The sequence below is a fragment of the Dipodomys merriami genome, unplaced genomic scaffold (assembly GCF_024711535.1).
Source record: "Dipodomys merriami isolate MVZ:Mamm:240054 unplaced genomic scaffold, mDipMer1.0.p SCAF_45, whole genome shotgun sequence".
NCBI classification, from domain to species: domain Eukaryota; kingdom Metazoa; phylum Chordata; class Mammalia; order Rodentia; family Heteromyidae; genus Dipodomys; species Dipodomys merriami.
Window position 1 is genome coordinate 6,544,314 of NW_027206013.1, and position 27,322 is coordinate 6,571,635.

Consider the following 27,322-nt stretch of genomic DNA (forward strand, 5'->3'; position numbering starts at 1 on the left):
CCTGAGTTCTAGCCCCAAACACACACAAAGAAAGTATATGCCCAAGTTTTCTCTCTCTGGCCAGGATGTAATTAGAAGGAAGGAATGCAGGAAGAGCCAAGACCTTGAGGAATGGCTTGTGCAAAGGCTCTGGTGACAGTGTCTAGCACTTAGCTCAGTGGGGCTGGAGTGCAGAGCCCCAAGGGAAGAAAAGCAAAGGAGACAGGGGCCTCGCTAGGCCACAGGACCAGATCCTGGAGTAGGAAGCTTTTTGAATTCAGTTCCTTGTGCTTGCTAGACAGACATTCTACCACAACTCTGCCAGCCCCTTTTTGTGTTGGTTATTTATTTTTGCTAATCCTGGGGCTTGCACTCTGGCCCTAGGTGCTCTACCTGAGCCTCTTTGTTGTTCAAGGCTAGTGCTCTACCAGTTGAGCCACAGTACTACTTCTCCCTTTTTTTGAGTAGTTTATTGGAGATAAGAATGTCACCGACTTTCCTGCCTGGGTTAGCTTTGAACTATGGTCCTCAGATCTTAGCCTTCTAAGTTGATAGAATATCAGACATGAGCCAGCACCGGTGGCTCACACCTGTAATCCTAGCTACTTAGGAGGCTGAGATCTGAGGATCGTGGTTCAAAGCCAGCCCAGGCAGGAAAACTCGTGAAACTCTTATCTCCAATAAACCACTCAGAAAAACCGGAAGTGGCGCTGTGGCTCAAGCAGTAGAGCGCTCCCCTTGAGCTGAGGGACAGTGCCCAAGCCCAGAGTTCAAGCCCATGACCGACCAAAAAAAGAATTACAGGCATGAGTCACCAGTGCCTGGCTATATTGGTTATTTTATTTATTGCCAGTTCTGGGGCTTGACCTCAGGGCCTGGGCACTGTCCCTGAGCTTCTTTTGCTCAAGGCTAGCACTCTACCACTTGAGCCACAGCACCACTTCCGGCTTTTTCTGTTGATGTGATACTGAGGAATGGAACCCAGGGCTTCATGCACGCTAGGCAAACACTCTGTGTATTGGTTATTTCTTTTTTTTTTTTTTTTTTTGGGGGGGGTCCAGTCCTGGGGCCTGAACTCTGGGCCTGGGCACTGTCCCTCAGCTCTTCAGCTCAAGGCTGGCGCTCTACCACTTGAGCCACAGCCCCACTTCCAGCTTTTTTCTTTTTGCTTATGTGGTGCTGGGGAATCGAACCCAGGGCCTCAGGCATGCAAGGCAAGCGCTCTACCACTGAGCCACCTTCCCAGCCCCCCATGGTTATTTCTTGAGATAGGATTTAACTGATGTAGCCTGTACAGTGATCCTCCTATTTGTTTCCCTTTGCTTCTGGGATGTCAGGCATGCACCATCCCACCAGCCTTTATTTGAGTAAAGTCTTGTTGACTTTGATGCCTGGACAGGCCTGGAACTGTGACTCCCTCAGTGTCTGCTTCCCGAGTAGCTAAGATTACAGGTGTAAGGCAGTTGTACCTGGCTTTGAGTCCATCTCCCTCTATAGCCCGGGTTGGCTCTGGAGCATGTCCTAATTCCTGCATGGTGACCCGCCATTCTCCCTAGAGACCCTGGCTCCACCCCCCAAGGAATGACATGGATGTTCAAGCAAAAATAGTTTATTTGAGGATGGAAGACTTAAAATTGGATGGTCCAAGAATGCAGTAGCAGCTGCTGCCTGGAGTTGACCCAGACCACCCTGAAGGCCTTGGGGGAGCTGGGCAGTGAGGATGCCCTTTCCCTGGGACCCCCTTGCTGCCTCCCCTGGGGAGGGATTGTGCAATACCAGAAGTCACTGTCATTGTCCAGACACGTGAGGGTTTCTCAGCATAGTGGCTAGTAATCCTGATGAGGTACAGACGCAGCCCAGTGCCCAGGCCAGGTGTGGCCTAGCCATCCAGTGTTGGTGGCGTCTAGACAGGGTGAGACAGAGATGGCGCATGGCTCTCCTTGTCAGAGCCTGGCCCAGAACCTCCAGGCGGCTCTTCTAGAAGGGGCCTCTCTTCCTTCAGCCCCAAATGGCAGCTACCTGCTCTGTACCTTCTCCATGGCCTTGGTTAGGTTCAAGCTAGGCCTGGCCCAAGTTTGGCTTATGACCCCCCCACTCCTCCCCCCAATGTCTCAAAGACCCTTGCCAGGCTGGTCTCTGTGCCACAGCCTCCAGCGGGCAGCCCAAGAGGCCACAAACTCACAGTTGTGATAAAGGAACATTCCAGAAAGGGTCAGTACAATGCCCACATAGCTGAGGGCGCTGAGTTGGCTGCCAAATAGAACCCGGGACAGGATGAGGTTGCCCACGACGGTGAGGTTGCCCAGGACGTGGACGGTGAGGGCCGAGGTGAGGGCCAACAGAGAGAAGCTGGCCAGGTTGTAAACCACGGACAGGAAGCAGCTGAACAAGATGCAGGCCCAGAGCTGGGAGTCAGTGGGCGCCGGCAGCGGGGCCATGCCAGCCTCCAGCACCAGGGCAGCGCCCGCCAGCAGGCAAAAACTGGGCAGCGAGGTGGCGTACAGCAGGGTCACCGCGTCCATCCTCTCCTCCTGTAGCAGGGCACCTGCGGCCAGGACAGCAGCCGTCAGCACAGAACAACCGCACACCCGAGTGCTGGGATTACAGGCATGCACCACTGCACTCAACCAGTCCCTAAGACCACAACCCAGTTGTGAAGCTTCTGTACCCACTACCCCGACCTCCTCTTTCTTAGAGCCATCGCGTTCCTGCACGAGCTCTGGCCACCTAGCAGGGACAGGTCAGCAGAGGGTCCCAGCACTGCTGTGAACTAGCTGCATGGCAACAGGAACGCAAAAGGGGAGAAAATGGAAGGAGAAGCAGAAGGAAACATGACGAAGGAGGCAAGAAGGGTCTTAGAATGATTTGAGTCTACATGGCATTCACTTCTGATCAATGGGATGACAAGGGAACAAACACAGTCATTGTTGGATTTGGGCTGTCACTGTTTATCACTGATGATCAGCAGGGGTTTGGTTTTTACTGGGATTTGAACTCCAGACCTTATGTTAACCATAGTTAGATATTCTATCACATGAGCCATGCTTCTAAGCCCTTTTTGCTTTAAGTTATCTTTCAGATAAAGTTTCATGTGGTTTGTTTTGTTATTACTGTCTTGCCCAGGTTAACTTCAGACAGCAATCCTCCTCCCTACGCCTTCTGTATAGCTGGGATTACAGACATGAATCACCATACCCAGCTTGTTGGTTGAGATGGGGTGGGGGGAATGTCTCAGTAACTTTTTGCCTGAGCTAGCCTCAGACTTGGACCCTCTTGATCTCTGTCTCCCAGGTCATTGGGACTACAGGTGTGGATCACCTTGCCCAGGCAAGCAGCGGGTTTTGCTACCAACTCTGGGTTTATGTAGATGAATCCAGAATGAACAGGAAATCCTGTTCAAGGGAAAGAGTTGCAAGGGGGGGGCGGTTATACTGCCACCTGCCCAGGTGCAGTTGCATGCCACACCCGTGAGCCACACCTGCTTCTACCCAGCCTAATCCACCAAGGAAACAGAACCATCATCAAATCAGACACAGCCCAGCTGTGTGCACATGACAGCCTGTGCACAAGAGCAGTGATTGCCAGGGGTGTGTGTGTATGCGTGTGCGTGTGCGCGTGCGTGCGCTCGCACGCACACGTGCACCAGTGCCAGAACTTGAACTAAGAGCCTCAAACTCCCCTTCAGCTTTTTGCAGTTATGACTGGGTGCTCTACCACTTGAGTTAAGTTTCCAGTCAGGTATTTGTGGAGGGGACTTTTTTTTAAAATTGTAAAGATTGGGGCTGGGAAGGTGGCTCAGTGGTAGAGCGCTTGCCTTGCATGCCTGAGGCCCTGGGTTCGATTCCTCAGCACCACATAAGAAAAAAGCTGGAAGTGGTGCTGTGTCTCAAGTGGTAGAGCGCTAGCCTTGAGCTGAAGAGCTGAGGGACAGCGCCCAGGCCCAGAGTTCAGGCCCCACGACTGGACCCCCCCCCAAAAAAAAAACACAATTGTAAAGGTGATGTACCGAGGGGTTGCAGTTACATAACCCAGGTAATAAGTACATGTGTTTGCTGATGGGAGAGTCTTGAGGAGTTTTTCTGTCCAGGCTAGCTTTGACCCTCCATCCTCAGAGCTCAGCCTCCTCATAGCAGGCTCCCAGGCGTGAGCCACTGCAGCCCACTGGTTTGGGGCTTTCTGTGAGTGTGAGCCGAGGAGGATGAGTAACCCTTTCCCAACCACTCCCTGCCTAGCAGAGCCAGGCTGAGCCTTTTCCTGACACAGACTTTCCAAAGAGCCACAGCGGGGCTGACGCACCGGCCCGGCCTCCTGCTCTCTTGGCCTCCAAATTTAGCACCCCAATAAGCTGCCTGAGGCCTCACACTTCAGATCTCATCACAAAAGGTCAAGGTCATCAGATGACCTTCACCTATGGAGGCCTGCAGGTTCTAGCCTTCCCTTCCTGCCTCTCCCACCTGACTCCCATCCCGCCCAACCACCACCTTCCATATCCCCTCCCAGGGCCCAGAGGGGAGTCACCCCCCAAAAAAGTCAGTCTGCCATTCTGCCTTCTTAATGCCCCTGCTGCAAACCCTCCACACTAACCTTCCCCTCCCCCCCACAGGCTTTTTTGTTTCAGCAGCTGCACTGGCCTCATACACACCTGCTCCTCCAAACCCCGTTCTCACCTGCTAATACCTATCCCCTTGTTAACTCTCCACTTGCTGTGTGATGCACTCACCCTCTCTGTGTCTCTGCCTCCTCGGTCATCCCTGTGCCCACCTTGCTCTAGAAGTTCTGTCCTGCTGAGTGGGGCTTCCCCCAGTCAGCCTGAAAACTCAGAAGACCACATTAGGCTGCCCTGTGATACCAATGGGTAGGGCTGAAAACAGCCACAGCAGTCAGGCACCCCTCCCTCCCCCGCCCCGTGGACAGGAGGGCACCATCACCCCTCTCCCCATGTTGCCCCCCTGAGCCTACAACACAGCTGCCTGAGCTGTCTTCCTCCTGGACTCTGATCCAGCCTCCCAAGGGCCGGATCTCAGGAACAGAGCTGGAAGCAGCCATTGACACTCTAGTCTGAATTGAGTCCTGGCAAAAATAAACCTTTTTCAAAAACCCATCTGGGAGGCTGGGAAGGTGGCTCAGTAGTAGAGGGCTTGCCTCACATGCATGAGGCCCTGGGTTCGATTCCTCAGCACCACATAAGCAGAAAAAGCTGGAAGTGGCGCTGTGGCTCAAGTGGTAGAGCGCTAGCCTTGAGCTGAAGAGCTGAGGGACAGCGCCCAGAGTTCAAGCCCTACGACTGACTCTCCCCCCAAAAAAAGTCTGGGGAGGAGGGTACAGAGTCAGAGAGAAATGGGAAAATATACAACAGAAGGATCCATCAGCTTAATCTCAATAAAAAATTTAAAAAAAAACCCATCTGGGCTCCCAGCTCCCGTCCTTCCTCATTTTGGCTGGGCTCCTATCTCCTGTCAGTAGGGCCTCTGGCTACCTTTGCTACCTCCTTAGCATCTGAGCCAGATAACCCCACCAGCTTACCAATCAGGATGCCAGAATTACCCACCAACTGCTCTCTGCCAGGCCCCAGGCCAGGTGCTGGGGACACAGAGAGATACTGGCCCTGGGACAGCCCAGAGTAAGCGCCCAACCCACCCAGGAAGTGAGGATGCTGGAACTGGGGGGAGGAGAGGACTGGCAAAAGCCAGGATGTGGCTGGATGCCAGGCACATGCCACCTGGTGCCCGCATGCTCTAATACCTGGCTGGCCACAACCCCTCCTGTGGAGGGGGCGGCTGGGCCCTGCCCGAGGCATATGTGGTCTCAGCAGGTGCAATCTGGGACCTTCTGGGCTTGGTGGCCTTGCCCAGGAGGCCCCATAGGGTCAGATTTCCCAGAGTCAACGCATGCCCAGAGCTCATATAACTGGAGGCTAAAATAGAACTAGGCTTGATCCTGCCTCAGGGCCCAGAATAGTGGGGACAGGACCTCTGGGCTTCAGCTCCAAAGATGTTATGGCAGGGCCTAGTTCAGACACCAACCTTCCCCGGCCCTCAACCCTAGCCCAGCACACCTGGAAATCCCTTTCTTCTCCTTAGGCCTGAGCCACCAGAATCTCTCAAATCTCCTCATGCTCCAAAAAGGTGGAGAAACTGAGGAAAGAGACAACCTAGATCTGCTCAACACAAAGATGAATGAAGGCAAAGGCGGAGCCCTCCCCAGATCTCGCTTGGATTGAGGCTGAGATGCAAGCTGGGCCTCAGTTGTCCTCAACAGCATAGGCAGGAAACACCACTATCCTCAGGCAGATGGGTATAATAGAGTCTAGGCCTAGGGGCCGGGAAGGTGGCTCAGTGGTAGAGCGTTTGCCTTGCATTCATGAGGCCCTGGGTTCGATTCCTCAGCACCACATAAGCAAAAAAAAGCCAGAAGTGGCGCTGTGGCTCAAGTGGTAGAGCGCTAACCTTGAGCTGAAGAGCTGAGGGACAGTGCCCAGGCCCAGAGTTCAGGCCCCATGACCGGACCCCCCCCCCCAAAAAAAAAATAGAGTCTAGGCCTAAAGCCTTGGATGGGTCCTGAAGTCCTCAGGAGTGTGTGACCCTGAATCAGTCATGAACTTCTTGGTACCAGGCCACCAGGAAAAAAACAAAAACAAAAACGGGCTGGATGTCAGACACCAGTGGCTCATACTTGTAATCCTAGTTACTGAGGAGGCTGAGATCTGAAGCCAGCCCAGACAGGAAAGTTCATGAGATTCTTACCTCCAGTTAACCACTAAAAAGCTGGAAGTAGAGCTGTGGCCCAAATAGTAGAATGTGAGCCTTGAGCAAAAAAATCCCAGGGATAGTGCCCAGATCCTAAGTTCAAGCTCCAGGACTGGCACACACACACACACAAAAAAAACCAGGGCACACTAGCCTAACAAGGCCCCAAGTTCAAACCCCAGTATATCAAAAAACAAAACAAAACAAAAATCCTCTTGACAAGGCTTTGGCAGGATAATCACAAGTTCGAGGCCAGCCTGAGTACACAGCAAGACCCACTTTCAACCCTCTACCCCTCTCTCCAAACCTTCTATGGGTCTTATCACATCACCAGTAAAGTGCTGATGAATATGGTTGCTATGACAACTAAAGATCAACATCTAGCTCCAGGCCTGTCACACTGCAGCCCAGCACTTCCAAATCATAGCAGTGGCTTGACCTCTTTCCCCTCCTCATCCTCCCTCTGGGTTCAAAGCTTCACTTGAAAACCACACACACTAGGGTGTCTCCAGCACCTGGGTTCAAACCTGGCTTGTGCTGTTCACAAGAAAGTATCTCCATCAATCCATTAATAATACAGTACCAGCTGTTATCAGGCCCAGCAAGATTTGAAAAAACCTTCACAGGGAACAAAACAGAGATTTTAGGACCTCTTTGAACCTCAATTTCCTCTCTATACAATGAGAGAATGGCCAGGTGCCATTGGCTCATGCCAGTAATCCTAGCTACTTAGGAGGGTGGACTCTGAGGATCACAGTTCAAAGCCAGCTCAGGCAGGAAAGTCTGTAAGGCTCTGATCGTCAATGAACCACCAAAAAGCTGGTGGTAATGGAACTGTGGCTCAATGGCTCAAGTAGTAGAGTGCTAGCCTCAAGCCAAAGAAGCTCAGAACAGCGCCCAGGGCCTTAGTTCCAGTCTTCCCTGCGGCCACACCCCTCGGAGCATCCTGACCACACACCCACCCGACTCCCCGTGTACTCACTCTGCTGGACGGATTTGAGGCCTCGCAGGCAAGTGGCTGCCAGCAAAAAGCCACAGCCGGCGGGAGGTGCCCGGAGCTCCCCGGCCAGGCTGCAGGCTGCTCCCAGGCAGAGCGGCCCCATGGCTGCGAACTGAAGGGGGTGGTGTCTTCGGCCCAGCAGCAGCGCCGACAGGGCCAGCGTGAAGAGGGGCGTCATGGTGGTGGCCAGCTGTGCCAAGTCCAAGGGGACGGTGCTCAGGCCCACATTGCCACAGGCCATGGAGGTGCCGAAGGTGAGACTGAGCAGCAGGACTCGGCGGTGGGCGCCCCGGGGCATGGGGCGCCGTGCCCTCCAGTGGCAGGCCAGCGCCGCCGCTAGCATGTGCAGGGCAGACAGGAGCAGGGGCCGCCCGAACCCATGCACCGTGAAGACCCACTTGTTCAGGCTTGACATGCTGGCTCCTGCCAGCACCCACACCATGGCTGTCACAGCCACCCGGGCCCGGCCAGGCCGCCTGAGGACCTGGGGGGTGCCGGGGGAGCACGTGGGGGGGCCAGCCTCCCGGGCCCTTCCGGGCCCTTCCACGGCTTCGGCTGAGGTCATCCTGCCTTCATGGCACTCGGGTGGGCAGCGGCCCATGCGCACCGGTGGGGCTGGGGCAGGAGGCAGGTCTTCAGGGCCCAGCGCAGGCAGGGCCGGCAGATCTCCGCTTGGGGCCCGGCCGGATCGCGGGCGCCTCTCAGGCAGGTCGGGGTGTGGGGGGGCAGCCAAGGTCGGGGTGTCGGGCTGACAGCGCAGCTCGGGCCGGGGCACAGCCGTTTGGGGTTTTCTGGTCGGGTTTTTTTTTTGGTTGGTGCGCCGCCGCCCGGTGCTAAGCGAAGTCTCCCCGCCGCTCCCCGGCCCGTGCTCACACCGCGCTCTCGGATGGAATCCTCGGTCCTTTCTCCCGCCGCCCCCAGGCCGATCGGGCGGAGATCCCGACTCCTCGACCTCCTGTTGTGCTCAGGCCGTGACCAGGCCTTGGTCCGGGCGACCACGGCTCCGGGTACCCAGGAGCTGGGAGGGGCTGGGGTCGGGGATCGGCGGCCGCTGATTGCTGCCTCCCACAGTGCCTAGGAGATGCGGCCGACACCGACCCGCGTTCCAGCCGCTCCAAGCGGCGAGGTCGGCTTGGCTCCCGCAAGGCCTGCGCTCCGGCTCCCGCTCCGGCTCCGGCACCAGCTCCAGCTCCGGCTCCCTCTTCGCGCTGCTCGGGCCGGAGGCTTAGGCTCCCGCAGCGTTTGTCCGCGGCGGGCGTGGCCCCACGCTCAGGCCCCGCCCCCTCCGCCCGCGCCCCACCCGGAAAGTTGGGCTGAGCCCCGGCCACGCCCGATAGGTCCAGCCCACGTGGCCACGCCCCCTTAGTGGCCACGCCCCTCCGCGCTTTCGCACGTCTTTTGCTGCCTGCAGGCCGGCAGCCTCTTTTCCGCCATGCTCCCGCCCAGATCCCATCAGCTCCTCCTCCTCCTTCTTCCCAAGGTGTCACCGCTTCTGCTGGGTGGAGTCCGCCCCAGTTGGAGTACTCAGCCTGTTTTGTCCACACCAATAGGATAAGAGCCTTCTTTATTCAGCGCCCAGGCGCCACCCCACCCCCACCCCCATAGAGATCAACACAGTGCCGGGGTAAGCCGCAGGTTGCCCAAGCTATCTTCAAGAAACAAATCCTTGAGGGCCCTGGCCACAGTCATCTCGTGGGATCTTGAGATCCAGCAGAGCTGGGCCACAGCTGGACGCTTGAGTGTTTTTCCACCTCCTTCTGCAGATCAGAGTTGGAAGCTTCCAACTTGGTGACTCAGCTAGTCACCAAGGCCGACCACAGCTGCGGGCAGGGGACCACCATCCAGGCTGACCTCCATCCTGGCCATCAGTCGGTGTCCCATCCTCTGGGCACTGAGAGCTGACTCATAGTGGACTCCTAGAATGGAAGGCAGGGCAGCTGCCACTAAGACCTTGTCCTGTCTGGAGTTTGGTTCTCCCATCCAAACCACAGATACTGTCTGAGTCAACAGAAATTGCAGGCGTGGCTCTAGAGTGCAGTTAAAAAACGAGCAAGGCTTAGCTTGGAGCCCAGTGCTGGCTGCGAGCCTCCTTCCCCTAGGAAATCTGTCCTCTTTCCCCTGCCTATCTGGAAAGTCCTCACGACAGACACCTGCCTGTCATTTAGCTTGGTGCGGCTCGCCCTCTGGTGGTCACACTCGGAAATGGCTGCAATTAACTCCTTTCCTGTCATTAGACATGGGTGAAAAATAAAAACAAAAACAAAGAAAAAAATAGCTTTCCAAAGCTCAGTAAAGAATCAGACCTCTCCTTGTCAGGAACACCAGGAATCTAGTTTTCTTCTGGCGATTCTGATGCTTCCTGAAGACTAAAAGCCCCTGCTCCCCTGCCCCTCCTCCCCCTCCTCCTCTTCCTCCCCCTCCTCCCCTCCCCCTTCTTCTTTTGTTTTTGGTTGGTCCTGGGGCTATAACTCTGGGCCCTGTCCCTAAGGTCTTCAGCTCAAGGATAGCACACTACCACTTGAGCCACAGGCCACTTACAGTCTTCTGAGTGGTTTATTGGAGATAAGCGTCTCAGCCAGGTGCCGGGGGCACAAACAGATAATCCTAGCTACTCTGGAGGCTGAGGATCTGAGGATCCTCGTTCAAAGCCAGCCCCAGGCAGGAAAGGCCGAGAGACTCTTAACTCCATTAGGGCTTAAAAACTGGAAAAGATACTGTAGCTCAAATGGTAGAGTGCTAGCCTGGAGCTGAAGAGTTCAGGGACAGTGCCCAGGCCCAGAGTTCAAGCCCCATGACCAACAACAACAACAACAAAAAAAAATTGCTAGATGTTGAGGAGCAGAGCACAGACTAAGGGATTTTCAGGCTGAGGTCCAAAAATACAGGGACATTTAGATGGGGTTTCTCTAGGAGAGGGTGTGGGAGGAAAACAGCCTGAACCAGCTAAGGAGGTAGAATAGAGGCATTTATTTTCTTCCTTTTTCTTCCTATATGTATGTATGTGTGTATGATGTATGATTTATTTATTTATTTATTTATTTTGTGCCCAGTTCTAGGGCTTGAACTCAGGGCCTGGACATTGTCTTTGACAATTTGCTGCTCTGGTATTCTACCAATTGAGCCACAGCTCCACATCTGGCTTTTTGGTGGGTCATTGTAGATAAGAGTCTCATGCACTTTCTTGCTAAGGCTGGCTTTGAACTGTGACCCTCAGATCTCAACCTCCTGAGTAGCTAGGATTATAAGCATGAACCTTTGGTGCCTGGCTCCAGCCTACTTCTTTTTTTTTGTTTGTTTGTTTTTTGGGGGGCCGGTCCTGGGGCCTGAACTCTGGGCGCTGTCCCTCAGCTCTTCAGCTCAAGGCTAGCGCTCTATCACTTGAGCCATAGCGCCATGTCTGGCTTTTTTTATTTTTTGCTTATGTGGTGCTGAGGAATTGATCCCAGGGCCTCATGCATGCATGTGGCTTAGTGGTAGAGCGCTTGCCTTGCATGCATAAGGCCTTGGGTTCGATTCCTCAGCACCACATAAGCAGAAAAAGCCAGAAGTAGTGCTGTGGCTCAAGTGGTAGAGCGCTAGCCTTGAGCTGAAGAGCTGAGGGACAGTGCCCAGGCCCAGAGGTCAGGCCCCAGGACTGGCAAAAAACAAAACAAAACAAAACAAAGAATCTGGAGCTCCTTGTAGGAGATATATATATATATATATATATATATATATATATATATATATATAATTTTGTCCATCTTCAAGCTTGTTTGTTTTTGCCAGTCCTGGGGCTTGAACTCAGGGCCTGGGCACTATACCTGAGCTTCTTTGTTCAAGGCTAGCACTCTACCACTTGAGCCACAGAACCACTTCCGGCCTTTTCTGTGTATGTGGTACTGAGGAATCAAACCCAGGGCTTCGTGGATGCTAGGCAATCACTCTACCACTAAGCCACATTCCCAGCCCTTCTTTTCCAGTTTTTGTAAATTCACTCTCATAGAAAACACAATATTAAGAATAACTTCTCAAAACAAAAGCAACTGGAGGTTTCCAAAGCTGAGCTGGTAGGAGTTTCTGGGAGGTTGAAATCTGTCTACACCACCCCAACACCACCACCAAGTCACCTCCATCTGGTGCCAGGACACTATGAGGAAAGTAGATTAACCAAGTATGGCCTGGGTGGGCCCTCCTGGGATGGAGAAGGAGTCTAAGGGCCAGCCAAGATGCCCAGGAGGGCCTCAGTTTTCTCCGAGGGCAGGTGAGAATGACAGAGGCCTTAGGCACAAGAGAAGGAAGGCTGGTGGCCAAGGTTATGCAGCTGGAGTGAGATTCCCACAGCATCTGGGGCTTTGGAGTCACAGCTTTTAACCTCCCTCAACTGGAGAACAGCCGAGCTTTCCATATAGGGCTGTTTCCATGGAGACAGGGTGTTTATGGCAGCAAAGGGCTTCTTCACACTCATTATAATGGTCCACTTGAAAGCCCAGAGTGGTCTATACTGGCCCAGAGCTCCTCTTCCTTCTGGCCTTTAAGGGCCAAGCTGTTACTATGGGAGGCAAGTGAGGTGGAAGGAGGACACTGAGGGATGCTGGGAAATGAAGAAAAACACATCTCTAGTAACTGGATTGCAGAGATGGTGGAAGGGCTGCCACTTGTCACTGCATGAACCTGGACACATCTCTTCCTTTTTGTTGGTGGTGTTTTGGCAATACTGGAGTTTGAACTCAGGGCATCGTGCTTGCTAGACAGGTACTCTACTGCCCTACCACCAGCCCTGCTTTTTGCTGGGTGTTTTGGAGATAGAATCTTGTGAACCTCTCTGTCTAGACTGGCCTAGCCGCCGGCTCCTGAGCAGCTAGGACTATAGGAAGGTATGATCAGGCCCAACTCAGGCCATACCCTAAGCCTTGCCCACTACTTGACACCTCCTCCTACAGCATTACTGTGATCTTGGGTGAATTACTTCCTCTTTTTGAGTACCCGTGTCCTTATCTGCAAAGCAGAAATGAGATTTGGCATGGTTGCTCCTGCCTGTAATGTCAGCTACTCAAGAGGCTTACAATTCACAGCCAGCCAGGGCAAAAAGTTACTGAAGACCTCATATCAACAAATAAGCCAGGCATGGAAGCCCATAGCTGTGGTTGAAACTGCTTGAGAATAAATAGGAAGTCCAAGGTTCTGAGGTCAGCCCTAGACCAAAACAAAAACAAAAACCAAATCCCAAACCACAAAACCCTACCTGAAAAAAAAAATAACGAAAAAAGGACTGGTAGTATAGCTCAACTGGTAAAGCACCTGCCTGGCAAGTATAAGGCTGTGAGTTCAAATTCTCCTGCTCTCCTCCCTTCCCCTGTGCTGCCCAGCATCAGACACCAGCATGCTCCAACCCTGCTTCAGACAACCAAGACTTTAATGGAGTCACAGACGGGAGATGAGCATTGCGGAGACCTTGCGTAGCACCAGGCCCAGCTCTGTGGCTGTCACCTGTCGGGAGTGGAGAGCTGAGGGTCAGGGCCACAGTCCCTGGGTGGCGGAGGCCTCCCTGCAGGGCGTGGGTGGGAGGCTGAGGGCCAGGGCACCCCTGATCTGGGCTGGTAGACATCCCAGGGGAGGCGCCCGGCTCTCTGCTCTGGAGTGAGCAGTGCAGCTTCTTCGGATCTTTGCAGGGGTGGTGGCTGAGGTGGTGCGTGTGCAGGAGGTGGCAGCAGAGCCAGGCCAGGGTCTGTTCCAGGAGCGAGGCCAGAGCATGGGGTCCTATCAGGCTGGGTACTGGGCGATGCAGTTCAGAGACTACCAGCTAACCAGCCTCAGCTCAATGGTTTCTCCGTCCTGGGGTTTGTAGTCAGCGATGCCTGCAGGAAGAGGTAAGGGCAAGAGGATTCACCAGGAGTACTATCCCACCTGACCCTCAGCATCTGGACCTCCCCTGCCTGCCTAAAGCCAGGGTCAGTAAGATCTACTTAGACTGTTTGTTGTTGTTGTTGTTGTACCGGTCCTAAGGCTTGAACTCCTGTCTTCTTGTTTGGCTTTTTCAGTAAAGGCTACCACTGGAGCCACTTCTGGCTTTTTGCATGTTAATTGGAGGTAAATGTTTCATGAACTTTCCCTGCTCAGGCTGGCTTTGAACTGAGATTCTCAGCTCTCAGGCTCCAGAAGAGCTAGAACTACAGAGGTGAGCTACCAGTGTCTGGCTCCACTGCTTACTTTTTGAGATAGGGTCTCTCTTTCTGCCTGGGCACACACCTGGACCACAATCCACCTGTTTTAAGCTTTTCAGCATAGTGAGGATGTCAAGCACACATTGCCGCACAAAGCTTTCCAAGGAGATGGAGTTTCTTGTCCAGGATATAGTGGAACCATGATCCTCCCATTTCCAGCCTCCTACAAAGCTGGAATGACAGTCATCCACTTCTAATGTCTCATTTTTTTTTTGTTTTAAGTGGAAAAACCAAACATTGGGGGTACATCTAGAAGCAAAAACACCCCCAATTTATTTTTAAGTGGTGGTTTTAAAATAGTGAATTATAGGTGATTTTATGTATGTATTTATTTATTGTGGGGGTTTGAGGGCTTGAATTCACTGTCTCAGAATTTCTTTTGCTCAAAGCTAGCGCTCTACCACTTTGAGCCACAGTTCTACTTCTAGTTTTTGAGTGGTTAATTGGAGATAAGAGTCTCACTGGGACTTTTCTGCCTGGGCTGGCTTTGAACTGGGATCCTCAGATCTCAGTCTCCTGGGTAGCTAGGGTTACAGGAATGAACTACCAGTGCCTATCTTACAGATGATTTTAATTTTCTTCTTTTTAAACTCTTTCTAGTGTACTTGAAGATTCCACAACAGCTCCCACAAGAAGTTTACCGAGTTAATGAAATAAATTATATTTAACCATTGAGCATCGGCGATTTGCAGCTTTAACCCAGGAAGGCTCACTGCGGGAACAGAGTGTGTACAGGGGACACGTCTAGGGGTGACGGGCTAGCAGACCCACCTTGCAGCAAGGGAGTGTCAGGAGCTCGGAGAAGCTGCCAGTACTCTTGATCCCCGGCTTCTTTCCCCATCACTGAGGTCAGGTAGGGGCCTGACAAGGAGGCCTTGGTTCCATACCTAGAAAAGGAAAGATGGAGAAAGAGGAGGTACCTGTCATCCCCAAGGGGAGATTGAGAGCTCACATACATCTGCAGAAGTCCTGCCTTCACCTTCAGGGCCAGTACCTAGGACCGGGCAGCCCGTGCTGCCCGGCACAACGGTGACTAAAAGTACAGTGGAGCCAGGCCCTGGTGGCTCATGCTTGTAATCCTTGCTACTCAGGAAGCTGAGATCTAAAGCTCGCAGTTCCAAGCCAGCCCAGGCAGGAAAGCCCGTGAGTCTCTTATCTCCAATTAGCCACCAGAAAACAGGAAGTGGTACTGTGGTAGAGTGCTCACCTTGAGCTGAAGAGCTCAGGGACAGTGCCCAGGTCCAGAGTTCAAGCCCCATGACCAACCAAAAACAAAGTGCAATGGACGAACAGTACAGGCCTGTACTTTTGCAGACTCCTTATGTCAATGTTATTGGCTTTTCAGTTTTGTTGTTGTTGTTTGCTTTTTTGTTTGTTTGGTTTTTGATCAGCTGTGGGGCTTGAAGCCACAGCTTGGGCACTTCTGAGATTTTTGGCTCAAGGCAAGCGCTCTACCACACTTTGGGCCACTGCTCCATTTCCAGTTTTCCAGTGGTTAATTGGAGGTAAGAATCTCTTGGGTTTTTCTGCCTGGGCTCGCTTCGAACTATGATCCTCAGATCTCAGCCTCCTGAACAGCTAGGATGACAGGTGTGAGCCACCAGCACCTGGCTAAGACTCCAGTTAGCTACCATGACGCCAGAAGCGGAGCTGTGGCTCAAGCGGTAGAGGTCTAGTTTTGAGCAAAAGAAGCTCAGGATCAGTGCCCAGGCACCAAGTTCAAGCCCCAGGTCTGGCAATAAATAAACAAATACATACATACATACATACATACATAAGAAACAACTTTATTTATTTGGCAATACTGGGGTTTGAACTCAGGGACTCAAGTTTGGTTGAATGGCACTATTCTACTTGAACCACACCTCTAATCCAGTTTTTATTTTCTTGCTGGTTATCTAGAGATGGAGTCTCCAAGGCTTTCCTGCCTGGGCTGGCTTCGAACTAACATCCTACGCATAAGCCATTGGCACTGGGCTTTATTTCATTTTTGAGATAGGAACTTACTTTGTCCAGGTTGGTCTCAAACTTGACATGCTTCTCCCTCTGCATCCCAAGTAGCCAGGATTAAGTGTGCATCACCACACCCAGCCCTGAGCCTTCCTCACAAGGCTGCTCCCTGGCTCCTTGTTTCCATATCAGTATGGACTAGCAAGGAGTACAGAAGACAGCCACCGGAGTTGGACTGGTCCTTCTTCCAAGGGAACCCTCTCTTCTGTCCTCTGCCCCTTCCTGATCTCATTTTGTGCCCAGAGGCCTTGAGCGGGTGAGGGCTGGGAGGTGAATGGACTCACGTGAACCCTCCAAGTTCTTGGGCCTTCTTCAGGACATCCTCCAAGGAGGACCCAGCGAGGATGGAGACAGCCTGTTGGTATGGTGGCACAATGCTGGAGACCTTCAGGGTGACACTGATCATCCTGGGCGCGTGGATCAGGGTCGGGCCCTCAGTAGCTGGCATCAACATGACTGTGCCAGGGAGACAGGGAGCCCAGATGTGAGTCCTCCTGTCTTCCCTATGACCCTGTGGATCATGCCCCTCCCTGGGTCTCAGCCATGATCACAGGATCAACAGCCCCATCTCTTTTGACCCTGGCCTCCACAGCCTCCCAAGGCCTAAGGGCCCTGGTTTCTCTGCTTCTAGTACATTCCCCTCCTACCTATCTGCCCCATTGCACCCTGGGGGCTCCTTCTAGAACACTCATTGCTTATGCTCTCTTACCTCTGATGGTCTCACCTCCTTTTCCTTCCTTCTTCCTAGTCTCCACCATTTGCTAGATAATTTCCCTAACCCCCCCTCCCCAAATTCTTTTTTTTGTTGTTGTTGTTCTTGGAGATTTGTATGTGTGAGCCAGTGGTAGGACTTGAACTCAGGAGCTTGACTCTTGCTTGATTTTTTTTGTTGTTGTTCAAAATTGGCTCTCTACCAATTGAGCCACACCTCTACCTCTGGCTTTTTTTGCTAGTTAATTGGATGTAAGAGTCTCACAGATTTGTCTGCACCGACTGGTTTTAAACTAGGATCCTCAGATCCCAGCTTCCCTGAGTAGCTAGGATTACAAGCATAAGTTACCAGATACTGGCATAAATGATGGGTTTGCTCATTTGCTTTTTTTTTTTTTTTTTTTACTAGTCCTGAGGCTTGAACTCAGGGCCTGGGCACTGTCTCTGAGCTTCATTTGCTCAAGGCTAGCCCTCTACCACTTAAGCCACAGCACCACATCTGGCTTTTTCTGTTTATGTCGTATGAGGAACCGAACCCAGGGCTTCATGCATGCCAGGCAAGTACTCTACCACTGAGCCACATTCCCAGTCTCTGTTCATTTGTTTTTGAGATGGTGTTTCACTACCAGTCCGGACTGGCTTTGAACTTGACATGCACCCCAGGCTGGGCTCAAACTCATGATCCTCCTGATTCAACTTCCCAACTGCTATGCCCTCCCAAATTCTTTTTTTTTTTTGGGGGGGGGAGGGGGAGAGGGTGCTAATACTAGGGTTAGAACACAGGGCCAGGGCACTATCCCAGCCAAAGCTCTCCACTTCCAGCTTTTTGGTATTTAATTGGAGATAGGAGTCTCATAGACTTTGCTACCCAGGCAGGCTTTGAACCAGGATCCTCAGATCTCCGCCGCCTGAGTTAGTTAGGGTTATAGCTGTGAGCACCAGCTGTCAGCTTTTGCTGGTTACTTTTGATATAAGAAAATAAGATCTTACTTCCTGCAGCTATCCACTTCTGTGGGCTTCCCCAGTAGCTAGGATAGCAGATGCGTGCCACCTTGTCCAGCTCTCCATTGGGAAGAGGCCTCATGAACTTTTCTACCCTGGTTGGCCTCAAATTGTGATACTCCTGATCTCAGCCTCCCAAGTAGCTGGGCTTACAGGAGTAAACCACAGGCACCCAGTTCTCCCAAATTCTTTACCTCTCAGTGTTGTGCCTTTGATCTTGCTGCCTCTTTTTCTCTCTCCTTTCTCCATTGCAAATTCCCTCAACACCCTGTTTCATGGCTGCCATCCTTGAGGTTCACCATGAAATAGAGTTAATCAAAACACATCTCTCCCTATTCCTCAACCCATTCATTCATTCACTCAAATATTTCTCCACTGAAGCTGGGTGCTGGTGATTCACATCTATAATCCTAGCTATTCAGGAAGCTGAGATCTGAGGACCCTAGTTTGAAGCCAGCCCGGACAGACAAATATGAGAGATTCTGATCTCCAATGAACCAACAAAAAAGCTGGAAGTGGATGAGTGGCTCAAGTGGTAGAGCACCAGCCTTGAGAGAAAAAAAAACACAGAACAAGAGTACAGGGCCCTGAGTTCAAGCCCCAGCATTGGGCTAGCACGCACGCGCACACACACACACACACACACACACACACACACACACACACACACACACACACACACACACACACACACACAAAAAAAAAAACCAAGCAACTTCCCTCTTCCTGGGACCAGCAGACAGCCTAGAGGCCTTGGGACTGGCAGGTAACACAAAGGGCTTGAAGAATACAAAAAGCCCTGCTACCTCTTGGTGCCTGGCAGTCTGGGAAGATGAGATCGATGTAGGTCTTGCTGTTCAGGACAGGAAGCAGCTGGGAAATCATGAGAACATTCTGGAAGCTCTCCTCCTGCAGGCTGGCCAGCAGAGCGGTCCTCGCCTTTAGGCACGCAGCACCCAGCTCCACCGCAGGCATTGAGGAGGTCATGAGCAACTGTGTCAAGGCAGAGAAGACAGGAAGGAGGGGCCAGTCAGTGGGAGGAGCCAGATCTTCCAGCCACTGACCAATCCCCAGCAGCCCCTGGGAAGAACCAAGGCTCCAGTGTCTCCTTCCCACCTGCAGTGCCAAAGGGGTGCTGTAGACATTCCCAAAGTAGCCCTCGGGGGTCTGGGCCAGCAGGACTTTTTCTCGTGTTGTGGCCACGGCCACGGTGATCCGTGGCCTCAGATCCGGGTTGAAGCCAGAGCGTTCCAGACAAGTGAAGGCCAAGCCAGCCATGGCCATTGTGTCTGAGTAGGGGACAAGAGAAGGGTGAGCCGGACAACCCCATGGAGCCAGGCCTGGCAGGGCATTGGGGTTCATGTTCTTGTGGTTATGGGCAACTAGTGAGGGCTCAAAGAGGGGGGACAGCTATGTAATCACATCAGCTAGGTGCTTTGCCCAGGATTCTCCTGGTCTGGAACTGAATGCAAGAAACTTTACTCCGTGTGTGTGTGTGTGTGTGTGTGTGTGTGTGTGTTTATGTGTGTGTTGCCCCCCCCATGAGCCCCTCATTGCTAAGGAATTTGATACGGCTGGGTCCCAAGGGAACAGTGAGTATGGGGACAGGTCCTGTAGGAGGTTTCAGTGGGCTCGGGTACACTCACCCACAGAGAAGTGGCCCTGGTGGATATGGTGGTCGTGTTCCACCGCGTACAGCAGCTTGCCCACCACATGGTCATGGACCCGCTTCTGGTGGAGACACAGGGCCAGGATGCCGAGGCCGTACTTGTAGTAGCCACTATGGGGGTGACCCTTGTGGTTGTGCCCTGAGAAGGAGAAGAAGGAGGTGATGGGGAACCGGTCAAGTGCTAGCATCTGGGGATATTCGTGCCATTTCCTGTACCTTCAATACATTCTTACTTTGTTTGTGATTGGTTGATTTTTTTGTGCCAGCCCTGGGGTTTCAACTCCAGGATCTAGGCACCATCCCTTAACTTTTTCTCAAGGAGGGTGCTCTACCACTTGAGTCACGATCACTTCTGGCTTTTTGGTGGTTAATGAGTTAAGTGTCTTATAGACTTTCTTGCCTTAGCTGGCTTTGAACCATGATCCTCAGAGCTCAGCCATTGCATAGGTTGGATTACAGGCACACTTTCTTTTTCTTTACCTTTCTTTAGGTGTGTGTGTGTGTGTGTGTGTGTGTGTGTGTGTGTGTGTGGTGCTTTACATTTGCTAGGTTGGTGCTCTACCACTTGAGTCATACCTCCAGCCCTCTTTTTGCTTATTATTTTCAAATAAGGTCTCAAGATCTTTTTGTCCTACGTTGGCCTCAAATGGTGATCCTCAGTCTCAATACTCAATCTCCTGTGTTGTTAAGATTATAGAAGTGAGACCACACCTGGAAAAAAGATGTTTGTGTGTGTGTATATAAGAGAGAGATAATGACATTTTAAATTCAGAGCCTTGAGCTTGCCAGGCAGGTGCTCTACTACTTGAGTCATGAGCCCCATCATTTTTGCTTTAGTTTATTTTTCAGATAGTATCTTCCACTTGTTCCTGGCTTGGACTATAATCCCACTTTTGCTTCCCAAGAAGCTTGGATTAGAGATGTTTACTACCATTCTTAGCCTGGGATTTCTATTGAAAATACTTGCTCTAGCTGCTAGTTCTGGGTTGAATTGGGAGCCCACGAAATTCGCAGCGAGTTGACTGCTTACAGAAGTAAGCAGTAAAGAGGCTGGACAGGTGTCCCAGAGGTGGGTGGTCAGGTCAGCCTTAGTGGCTGAGCATCAGGTCTTATCAAAGAGTGGAAAGGCCAGAAAAGGAGGGCTAGGCTGCTAGCAGCTGGGAGTCTGTGGCTCCTACCTGTAATCCTAGCTACTTAAGAAGCTAAGAGGGCTGGGAAGGTGGCTCAGTGGTAGAGCGCTTGCCTGGCATGCTTGAGGCCCTGGGTTCGATTCCTCAGCACCACATAAGCAAAAAAGAAAAAAGCTGGAAGTGGCGCTGTGGCTCAAGTGGTAGAGCGCTAGCCTTGAGCTGAAGAGCTGAGGGACAGCGCCCAGGCCCAGAGTTCAGGCCCCACGACCGGACCCCCCCCCCCAAAAAAAAAAAAAAAGAAAGAAAGAAAGAAAGAAAAAGAGAAAAAAAAAGCAGCTAAGATCCAGAGGACCATGGTTTGAAGCTAACCTCAATAGAAGAATCTCCATCTCAAAACAAAAAAATCAGTCAAAATCTGGGCTCTAGGCATGGCTTAAGTGGTAGAACAGCAACTGATCGAGCAAGTTGCTCAAGTGTACTGCCAAAAAAAAATTACAAGGAAGAGAGCAAAAAGGAAGAAAGGCAGGCAGACAGGCAGGCAGGAAGGCAGGAAGGCAGGAAAGGCTACTAGGGCAGGTCCAAACCACTACAACATTAGTGAAATGGAAGCATGGAGAAGGAAAAGAGACTGGGCAGGAGACCCAGCGTTTTGTTTGGTTTGGTTTTGTTTGGTACTGAGGTTTTGAACTCAGGGCCTCTCCCTGGTTTGCTAGGCAGGCATTCTACCACTTGTGTTACACTCTTACCCCTTTTGGCTTTAGTTATTTTCCAAATGGGGTCATATATTTTTGTGTTTTCTTTTTTCCTCATTGTTGCAATCCTTCCACCTCGCTTCCTGAAGAGCCGAGATTACAGGCAGCACCCCCACCCCCACCCCCACAATTCAGATTCTCACCAGGAATCCCATCTAATGAACTCTCCCCACTGGTCCTCCCCACACTAGTATGAGGCGTCCCCTCACCAATCGCCCTCTTCTCATTCTCCAGGTACCACTTGAGCTGGGAGACCAGCCTGTCCCCCTTCTGGCCCCCGATGAATTCGCAGTTGGCCCTGAGAGCCAGCAGGTAGAGGGCCAGCTGGCCCATGGAAGGCTTGATCTCACAGTCACTGTTGTCATCTTCAGAGACAGGCCTAGGACAAAGCCAGTGATCAATATTTCTGCGGGTAAATGTCACCATAAGTCTGGTTTGGGGGTACTCCCTCCAACATCACAAAAATAAGGGGAAAAAACCCAACAGCTGGATACTGCTAGAATCACCGAATTAGGTGTTAGCCATGTTACAGAGTATATATGACAGATATTTAGAAGATGAGGGGTTTTTGTGGTATTGGGGTTTGCACTAAGGGTCTTGACAGGCATCCTATCTCTTGGGCTGTGTCCCAACGCTCTTTTGGCTTTAGTGATTTTTCTCAGGTAGTCTCATAGGTTTTCCCCAGGGAGTCTTGACTCATCGTCCTCCTGTCTAATCCTCCCGCATAGCCGCATCAAAAAGATGTGTGCTGGCTTAGAAATGTGGCTTAGTGGTAGAGTGCTTGCCTAGCATGCATGAAGCCCTGGGTTCGATTCCTCAGTACCACATACAAAGAAAAAGCCAGCCAGGCACTGGTAGTTCATGCCTGTAATCCTAACTACTCAGGAGACTGAGATCTGATGATCACGGTTCAAAGCCAGCTTGAGCAGAAACGTCCGTAAGACTCTCATCTCCAATAAACCACCAGAAAACTGGAAGTGGCAGTGTGGCTCAAGTGGTAGAGCACTCATCTTGAGCTGAAGAGCTCAGGGACAGCGCCCAGGCCGAGTTCAAGCTCCACGATCAACAAAAAAAGAAAAGAAAAGAAAAAGGCAGAAATGGCACTGTGGCTCAAGTGGTAGAGTGCTAGCCTTGAGCACAGAGAGGCTCAGGGACAGTGTTCAGGCCCTGAGTTCAAGCCCCAGGACTGGCAAAAAAAAAAGATGTGTGCCACCATTCTAGACTGGTGGTTGAGATGGAAGTCTCAACTTCTGTCCTGGTAGGGTTCAAGCCCTGATCTTCCCAATCTCTGCTTGCTGGCTAGCTGAGATTATGGGCATTAGCTACCAACCAGGCAAGCTATAAGATGAAATATGAAACTCAAGGATAAACTCTGAGGGCTCCTGACTCTAAATTGTCTGTGTGCTTGGCCCACATTTTGGCCATGTTTCATCATACATGCTCTTATCTTTCTTCTTCCTATATCTATTTCTTTTGAGAGGCCAAACAGGACGGGAAGATGCTTTGTGGCTACTCCTGATTCTTTACAACACCCTCCTCCTCCCCCAAACAGGCCTCTCTTAATGTTCCTTGGAAAGGAAACACAGAACAATGTTTCCTGGACTTAGTATGAAAGAATGCAGTCACTGATTAGTGATGTCTGACATGCTCAGGAAAGGAACTCAGAAAGTGTCTGGCACTGCTTCTGGGCTGGGCTGAGAGTGTGGTCATGGATTAATGATGTCTGCCTCATGCACTGAATAGAGGGGCTCAGAAAGTCCGGGATTGTTTCTTGCCTCAGTATGAGAGAGTTCAGTCATGGATTAGTGATGTCTGCCTCATGCACAGGAAAAGAGCTCAGAACGTGTCAGGGGCTACTTCTGGGCTAGGTATGAGAGTGATGTCATGGATTAATGATGTCTGCTTCATGCACTGAGGCAGAGAGGTGTGGTACCAGGCACAAAGGATCTACATTAGCATCTCTGATCTACTCCAACCAACCCCTTCATTCTGCCAATGAAGGAAAGCCCAGAAAATACAAATTGCCTGAAGTCTTCCTACGAAGTAGTGCAACAGTCCCAAATCAGACCCCAAGTCTCCCGCCTCTTAGGATATGGGGGAAGAAGAGAGTGGGCCACCATACCCCAGGAGGCATCGCTGGTAGTTGAGCTTGAGGCTGTGCAGGTAGAGGTCTTCCTTAGTCCCAGCCTGTAGGCTGGAAAGGCGCAGGCCCACGTAGATGCTGGGGTTCAGGTGCTCCAAGGAGAGCCGGTCCATCCAAGGCAAGAGACGCTGGCCCAGCTTGTCCACCAGCTGGCTGTCCACCTGTGGTATGACTTAGGGGAGAAATGGTACAAGTGGACCCAGAAGGCCAGGCCACCAGGAAACAACTGCTTTTATCTTACCCAAGTCTTCTACAGGAACTAAAGTAGATAAAGAGAGAAAGTCTGGGCAGTCAGAGCTGAGTGTGGTGATCCAAGCCTAGAATCCCAGCGCTTGGGAGGTAGTGGCAAGAGGACCATGAGTTCAAGAACAGCCTGAGCAAAACCTTGTCTTAAAAACAGAAAAAAATAAATCACCAACATGCACATCTGTAAGCCCACGTACTCGGAAGGTAGAGGCTGGAGGATCACAACTCCAGGCCAGGCATGATCAAAAGCAAGAGACCCTATCTAAAAATTGAAACTGGAAGCTGAAGGATGAAGGGCGTGGCTCAAGGCCCTGAGATCAATCCCAAGTGCCCAAACGAAGCCAAACAAAACAAGGTCCCTTAGAGATTGTTCTAAAAGAACTTTTTGTTCCCACTTAACTGCCTTCCCATGGCTGCTGGCTCCAGCTGCTGGCCTACCTAATGTCATATCCCAGGATTCCAAGAAGGCCGCCCCACCCAGACAACTAAGGAAAACCACCCTGGCCTGCCTCTTATCCCGAGAACCATAGTTCTTTGGATACAGCTGGGCTCTCTGAGTTTCCAAAGTCACAGGTATCCTTGTGATCAGGTGACCATTCCCTGGTGGCTGAGCTCCAAATAATTCTTTGCTGTGCAGGGCCAGGCCTGAGCAAGTCATTGGATTCTTACCAAATATTCACTAAGAAAGTCAAGGGGGGTGGAGGATTTAAAAATAAGCTGGGTGCTGGTGGCTCATGCCTATAATCCTAGCTACTCAGGAGGCTGAGATTTGAGGTTTGAGATTTGAAATCTATACAGATAAAGCTGTGAGATTTTTATCTCCAATTAACCAGCAAAAAGCCAGACGTGCAGATGTGGCTCAAGTGGTAGAACACCAGCCTGAGTGAAAGAGCCAAGTAAAAAATGCCAGCTGCCGGGTGATGGTGGCTCATGCCTATTATCCTAACTACTCAGGAAACTGAGATCTGAGGATCGTGATTCAAAACCAGCTTTAGGCTGAATGTGAGACTCTTATATCCTATTAAGGACTATAAAAAGCCAGAAGGAGAGCCATGGCTCAAATGGTAGAGTGCTAGCCTTAAGCAAAAGAAGCTCAGGGACAGTGCTCAGGCCCTGAGTTCAAACCCTAGGACCAGAAAAAACAAAAAAGAGTACAAGGCCCTGAGTTCAAGCCTCAGAACCGACCTAAGAAAAAAAGTTATAAGCTGAGACTTAGGCAGTGGAGGAAGGCTGAGAACCACAGTTTAATCTCAGAAAGAAGACACTGGTCAGACTGACCTGGCTAATAAAGGTGCCTTTGGGTGAGGTCCCTCCCCACTGGTGCTGCCTGTGCCCAGTGCCACTCAGCTGAGTGACATCGGCCTTTGGAATCATAGGCGTCCATCTTGCATTAGCATAAGGGGCACATCCTGCCAGGCTCCTGGCCTGCAGAGCTTGAAGCTCAGACAGCAGGTGCCCTGAGTTCTTGGCACCACACCGAGGAGGAGGAGGCAGGAGAGGCCGACATGTTCTCACAAACGAGAAAGAGACCAGGACCAAGTAAATGGCACAGCAGCACCAAGTGGCACCCTCAACCCCATCTTAAGTTCTCTAGACCCTAAAAGGAAGGGTCTTGTGTGGGGCGAGGGGAGGGCGTCAGGTTTAGGGGCCAATGTCCAAGGCTGAGATGGGGCTGGTCTGGTGGGAGGCAGGAAGTCTGGCTGGGGTACTTTGTAGGTGGCCCAAAGGCCTGGTCCAAGGACCTTGTGGAACATAGGTCAAGAGGCTTTGGGAGAAGATCCTGCCTGCAGATCTGTGAACAAGTCACTTGACCCTTGACCCTTCTGAACTCTGACTTTTTTCTTTTCCTTTTTTTTTTTTTTTTGTCATGGGGCTTGAATTCATGTGCCTGAGCTCTTCAGCTCAAGACAAGCGTTCTACCACTTAGAGCCACAGTGCCATTTCTGGTTTTCTGGTGGTTCATTGGAGATAAGAGTCTCACAGACTTTACTGCCTGGGCTAGCTTTGAAGCACGATCCTCGGATCTCAGCCTCCTGAGTAGCTAGGATGACAGGAATGAGCCACCAGCATCTGGCCGACCTCTGTCTTCTTTGCCTGCGCACAGCTTACCTGTCTCTCAGGATTTCCCAGGGTCACCTGAGCCCTGGGAAGGAGCAAAGGAGAAAGGTGGATGGCTGGGATCCTGAGACCTGTACAGGGGCCAGAGCCACAGGCAGGTTGAAAGGCCCCTCAGTGGGTGGTCCTGGATGAGACATAGGGGCTGAGTCTCCAAGCGCTCCCTTTCCTGGGCCTTCAATTCTCAGCTCCACTGCTTGCTGGCTTTTTTCTCCTAGTCCTCAGAGACCCTTCCCCATACCCACCACTACCTGAGCTGGCAAACTCTTCTCCCCTCTGCCCCAGCCTGGCTTCTGCTCACCATAACCCGGTTTGCTGATTGCTTTCGTCCATCCCTTCCCTTGGAATGTAAGCTGTAGGAGGGCAGGGATCAGACACATTTTGCTCTTATTCTTTCTCCAAATCTAACCGTAGGCCTGGTGCAGAGAATAAACAGATACCTGAATTAACAAACACAGAGTTTGTGTGTGTGTGTGTGTGTGTGTGTGTGTGTGTGTGTGTGTGTGTGTGTGTGTGTGTGTGTGTGTGTGTGTGTGTGTGTGTGTGTGTGTTGGCATTGGGGCTAGAACTCAGGGTCTCATATTCTTAGCTTTGTCACTCTAAGCTAGTGCTCTAACACTTGAGCCACAGCTTCACTTCTGGCTTTTCACTGCTTCATTGGAGATGAGAGTCTCTCCGATTTGTCTGCCTAGGCTGGCTTGGAACAAGGATCCTCAGCTCTCAGCTTCCTGGGTTGCTAGGATGACAGGTGTGAATGACAGGCACTCATCTTGTCAAACATGGCAAACCCTGAGGTCCAGCCATGCCCAAACTACTATGGAATCTCCCAGAGGCACCTGAGTTTCCCCAGCCCCCCATGTCCCGCCCGCCCCCAGCAAGCCTCAATTTCCCCAGTTATATAACAAGTTTAATCTCCGAGCTCCAAGTTCAAAGGCAGCCTCATGGAGACGGGTGACTCACCACAGTCCTTAGCCAGAGCCCCCAACAGGAAGCTTCCCAACAGGAAGAGGAAGGCCCCAAGACACCCCATGGCTGGGGAGCAGGTGGGAAGCAGGGCAGACTCTTGAGGCTGGCCTTGAAGATACTGGGCACTCGCAGCCTGACCACCAGCGGTCGGGGCTTCCTGTCACTGATTAATCCTCCACGCCCACTGGGAACTGCTAAGTCAGCAGAGAGAAAGGGGAAAAGGTTATTGTTATTGAGGGGAGGGCAGGCCAAAGAACGGAGGAAGGAAGGGCAAGACAGCTGTCTTCCAGGTGGCAGACAAAAGGAGGGGAAGGGCTTGGAAGGACTGCATGGGGCCACTTTAAAGCCAACCGCGATCCGATGGCTCTCAGGGCTGTTTAAAAAGCCTGGGACCATGTCCAAATCCATGTGCTGCCGATTGCCCCTGTCTGGGGTTCCCCCACCTCCTCCCAGCTGCTGCAGCCCTAGACTTTCAGAACTGGGGTAACACCTACCTGATGCTCCTCAGAGATTCTCAAAGTGCCTAACTTGGGACGAGGAGCGGAACAGGGAGCCGAGATGGGTCACATGAGCGAAAGCTCTAAAGTCAGCTGTTCTCCCAGCTGGCCGGCCTCCCCAGAGGGCGGGGCAGCCGCTGGACCAGGACCAGA

The 27,322-nt window shown here is 51.8% G+C and overlaps 2 protein-coding genes across 4 annotated transcripts; both read right to left on the reverse strand.

The window, feature by feature from the left end:
* Positions 1-1,582: 1,582 nt before the first annotated feature.
* On the reverse strand, positions 1,583-8,922 carry Slc35e4 (solute carrier family 35 member E4). Its single transcript, XM_069994791.1, has 2 exons — positions 7,708-8,922; positions 1,583-2,524 (listed from the first exon to the last, which is right to left on the reverse strand). Exons 1-2 carry the CDS (start codon positions 8,324-8,326, stop codon positions 2,091-2,093), a joined length of 1,053 nt encoding a protein of 350 aa, XP_069850892.1. The 5' UTR covers positions 8,327-8,922; the 3' UTR covers positions 1,583-2,090.
* A 4,180-nt stretch (positions 8,923-13,102) lies between these two features.
* Positions 13,103-27,266, reverse strand: Tcn2 (transcobalamin 2). Of its 3 annotated transcripts, none has more exons than XM_069994529.1 (10): positions 27,167-27,266; positions 26,667-26,863; positions 23,325-23,517; positions 21,412-21,581; positions 19,298-19,459; positions 18,768-18,940; positions 18,458-18,644; positions 16,223-16,394; positions 14,700-14,815; positions 13,103-13,562 (listed from the first exon to the last, which is right to left on the reverse strand). In XM_069994529.1, exons 2-10 carry the CDS (start codon positions 26,734-26,736, stop codon positions 13,501-13,503), a joined length of 1,305 nt encoding a protein of 434 aa, XP_069850630.1. In that variant the 5' UTR covers positions 26,737-26,863; positions 27,167-27,266; the 3' UTR covers positions 13,103-13,500. The 3 variants fall into 3 exon arrangements, with proteins under 3 accessions (XP_069850630.1, XP_069850631.1, XP_069850629.1); XM_069994530.1 differs by having other exon boundaries at positions 26,667-26,866; positions 27,167-27,255; XM_069994528.1 differs by lacking the exons at positions 26,667-26,863; positions 27,167-27,266 and adding an exon at positions 26,008-26,108.
* Positions 27,267-27,322: the final 56 nt, after the last annotated feature.

What these genes read in the sequence shown, in the direction of transcription:
- Slc35e4 (XM_069994791.1), bottom strand. Translation starts at nt 8,326, where the DNA reads ATGGGCCGCTGCCCACCCGAGTGCCATGAAGGCAGGATGACCTCAGCC. An exon ending in CCTCAAATCCGTCCAGCAGA is followed by an intron (nt 2,525 to 7,707) that starts GTGAGTACACGG and finishes TCCTGGCCGCAG; the next exon opens with GTGCCCTGCTACAGGAGGAG.
- Tcn2 (XM_069994528.1), bottom strand. Translation starts at nt 26,086, where the DNA reads ATGTGTCTGATCCCTGCCCTCCTACAGCTTACATTCCAAGGGAAGGGA. An exon ending in TACCAGCGATGCCTCCTGGG is followed by an intron (nt 21,582 to 23,324) that starts GTATGGTGGCCC and finishes GCTTTGTCCTAG; the next exon opens with GCCTGTCTCTGAAGATGACA. An exon ending in GCACCCCTTTGGCACTGCAG is followed by an intron (nt 18,645 to 18,767) that starts GTGGGAAGGAGA and finishes GCCTTGACACAG; the next exon opens with TTGCTCATGACCTCCTCAAT.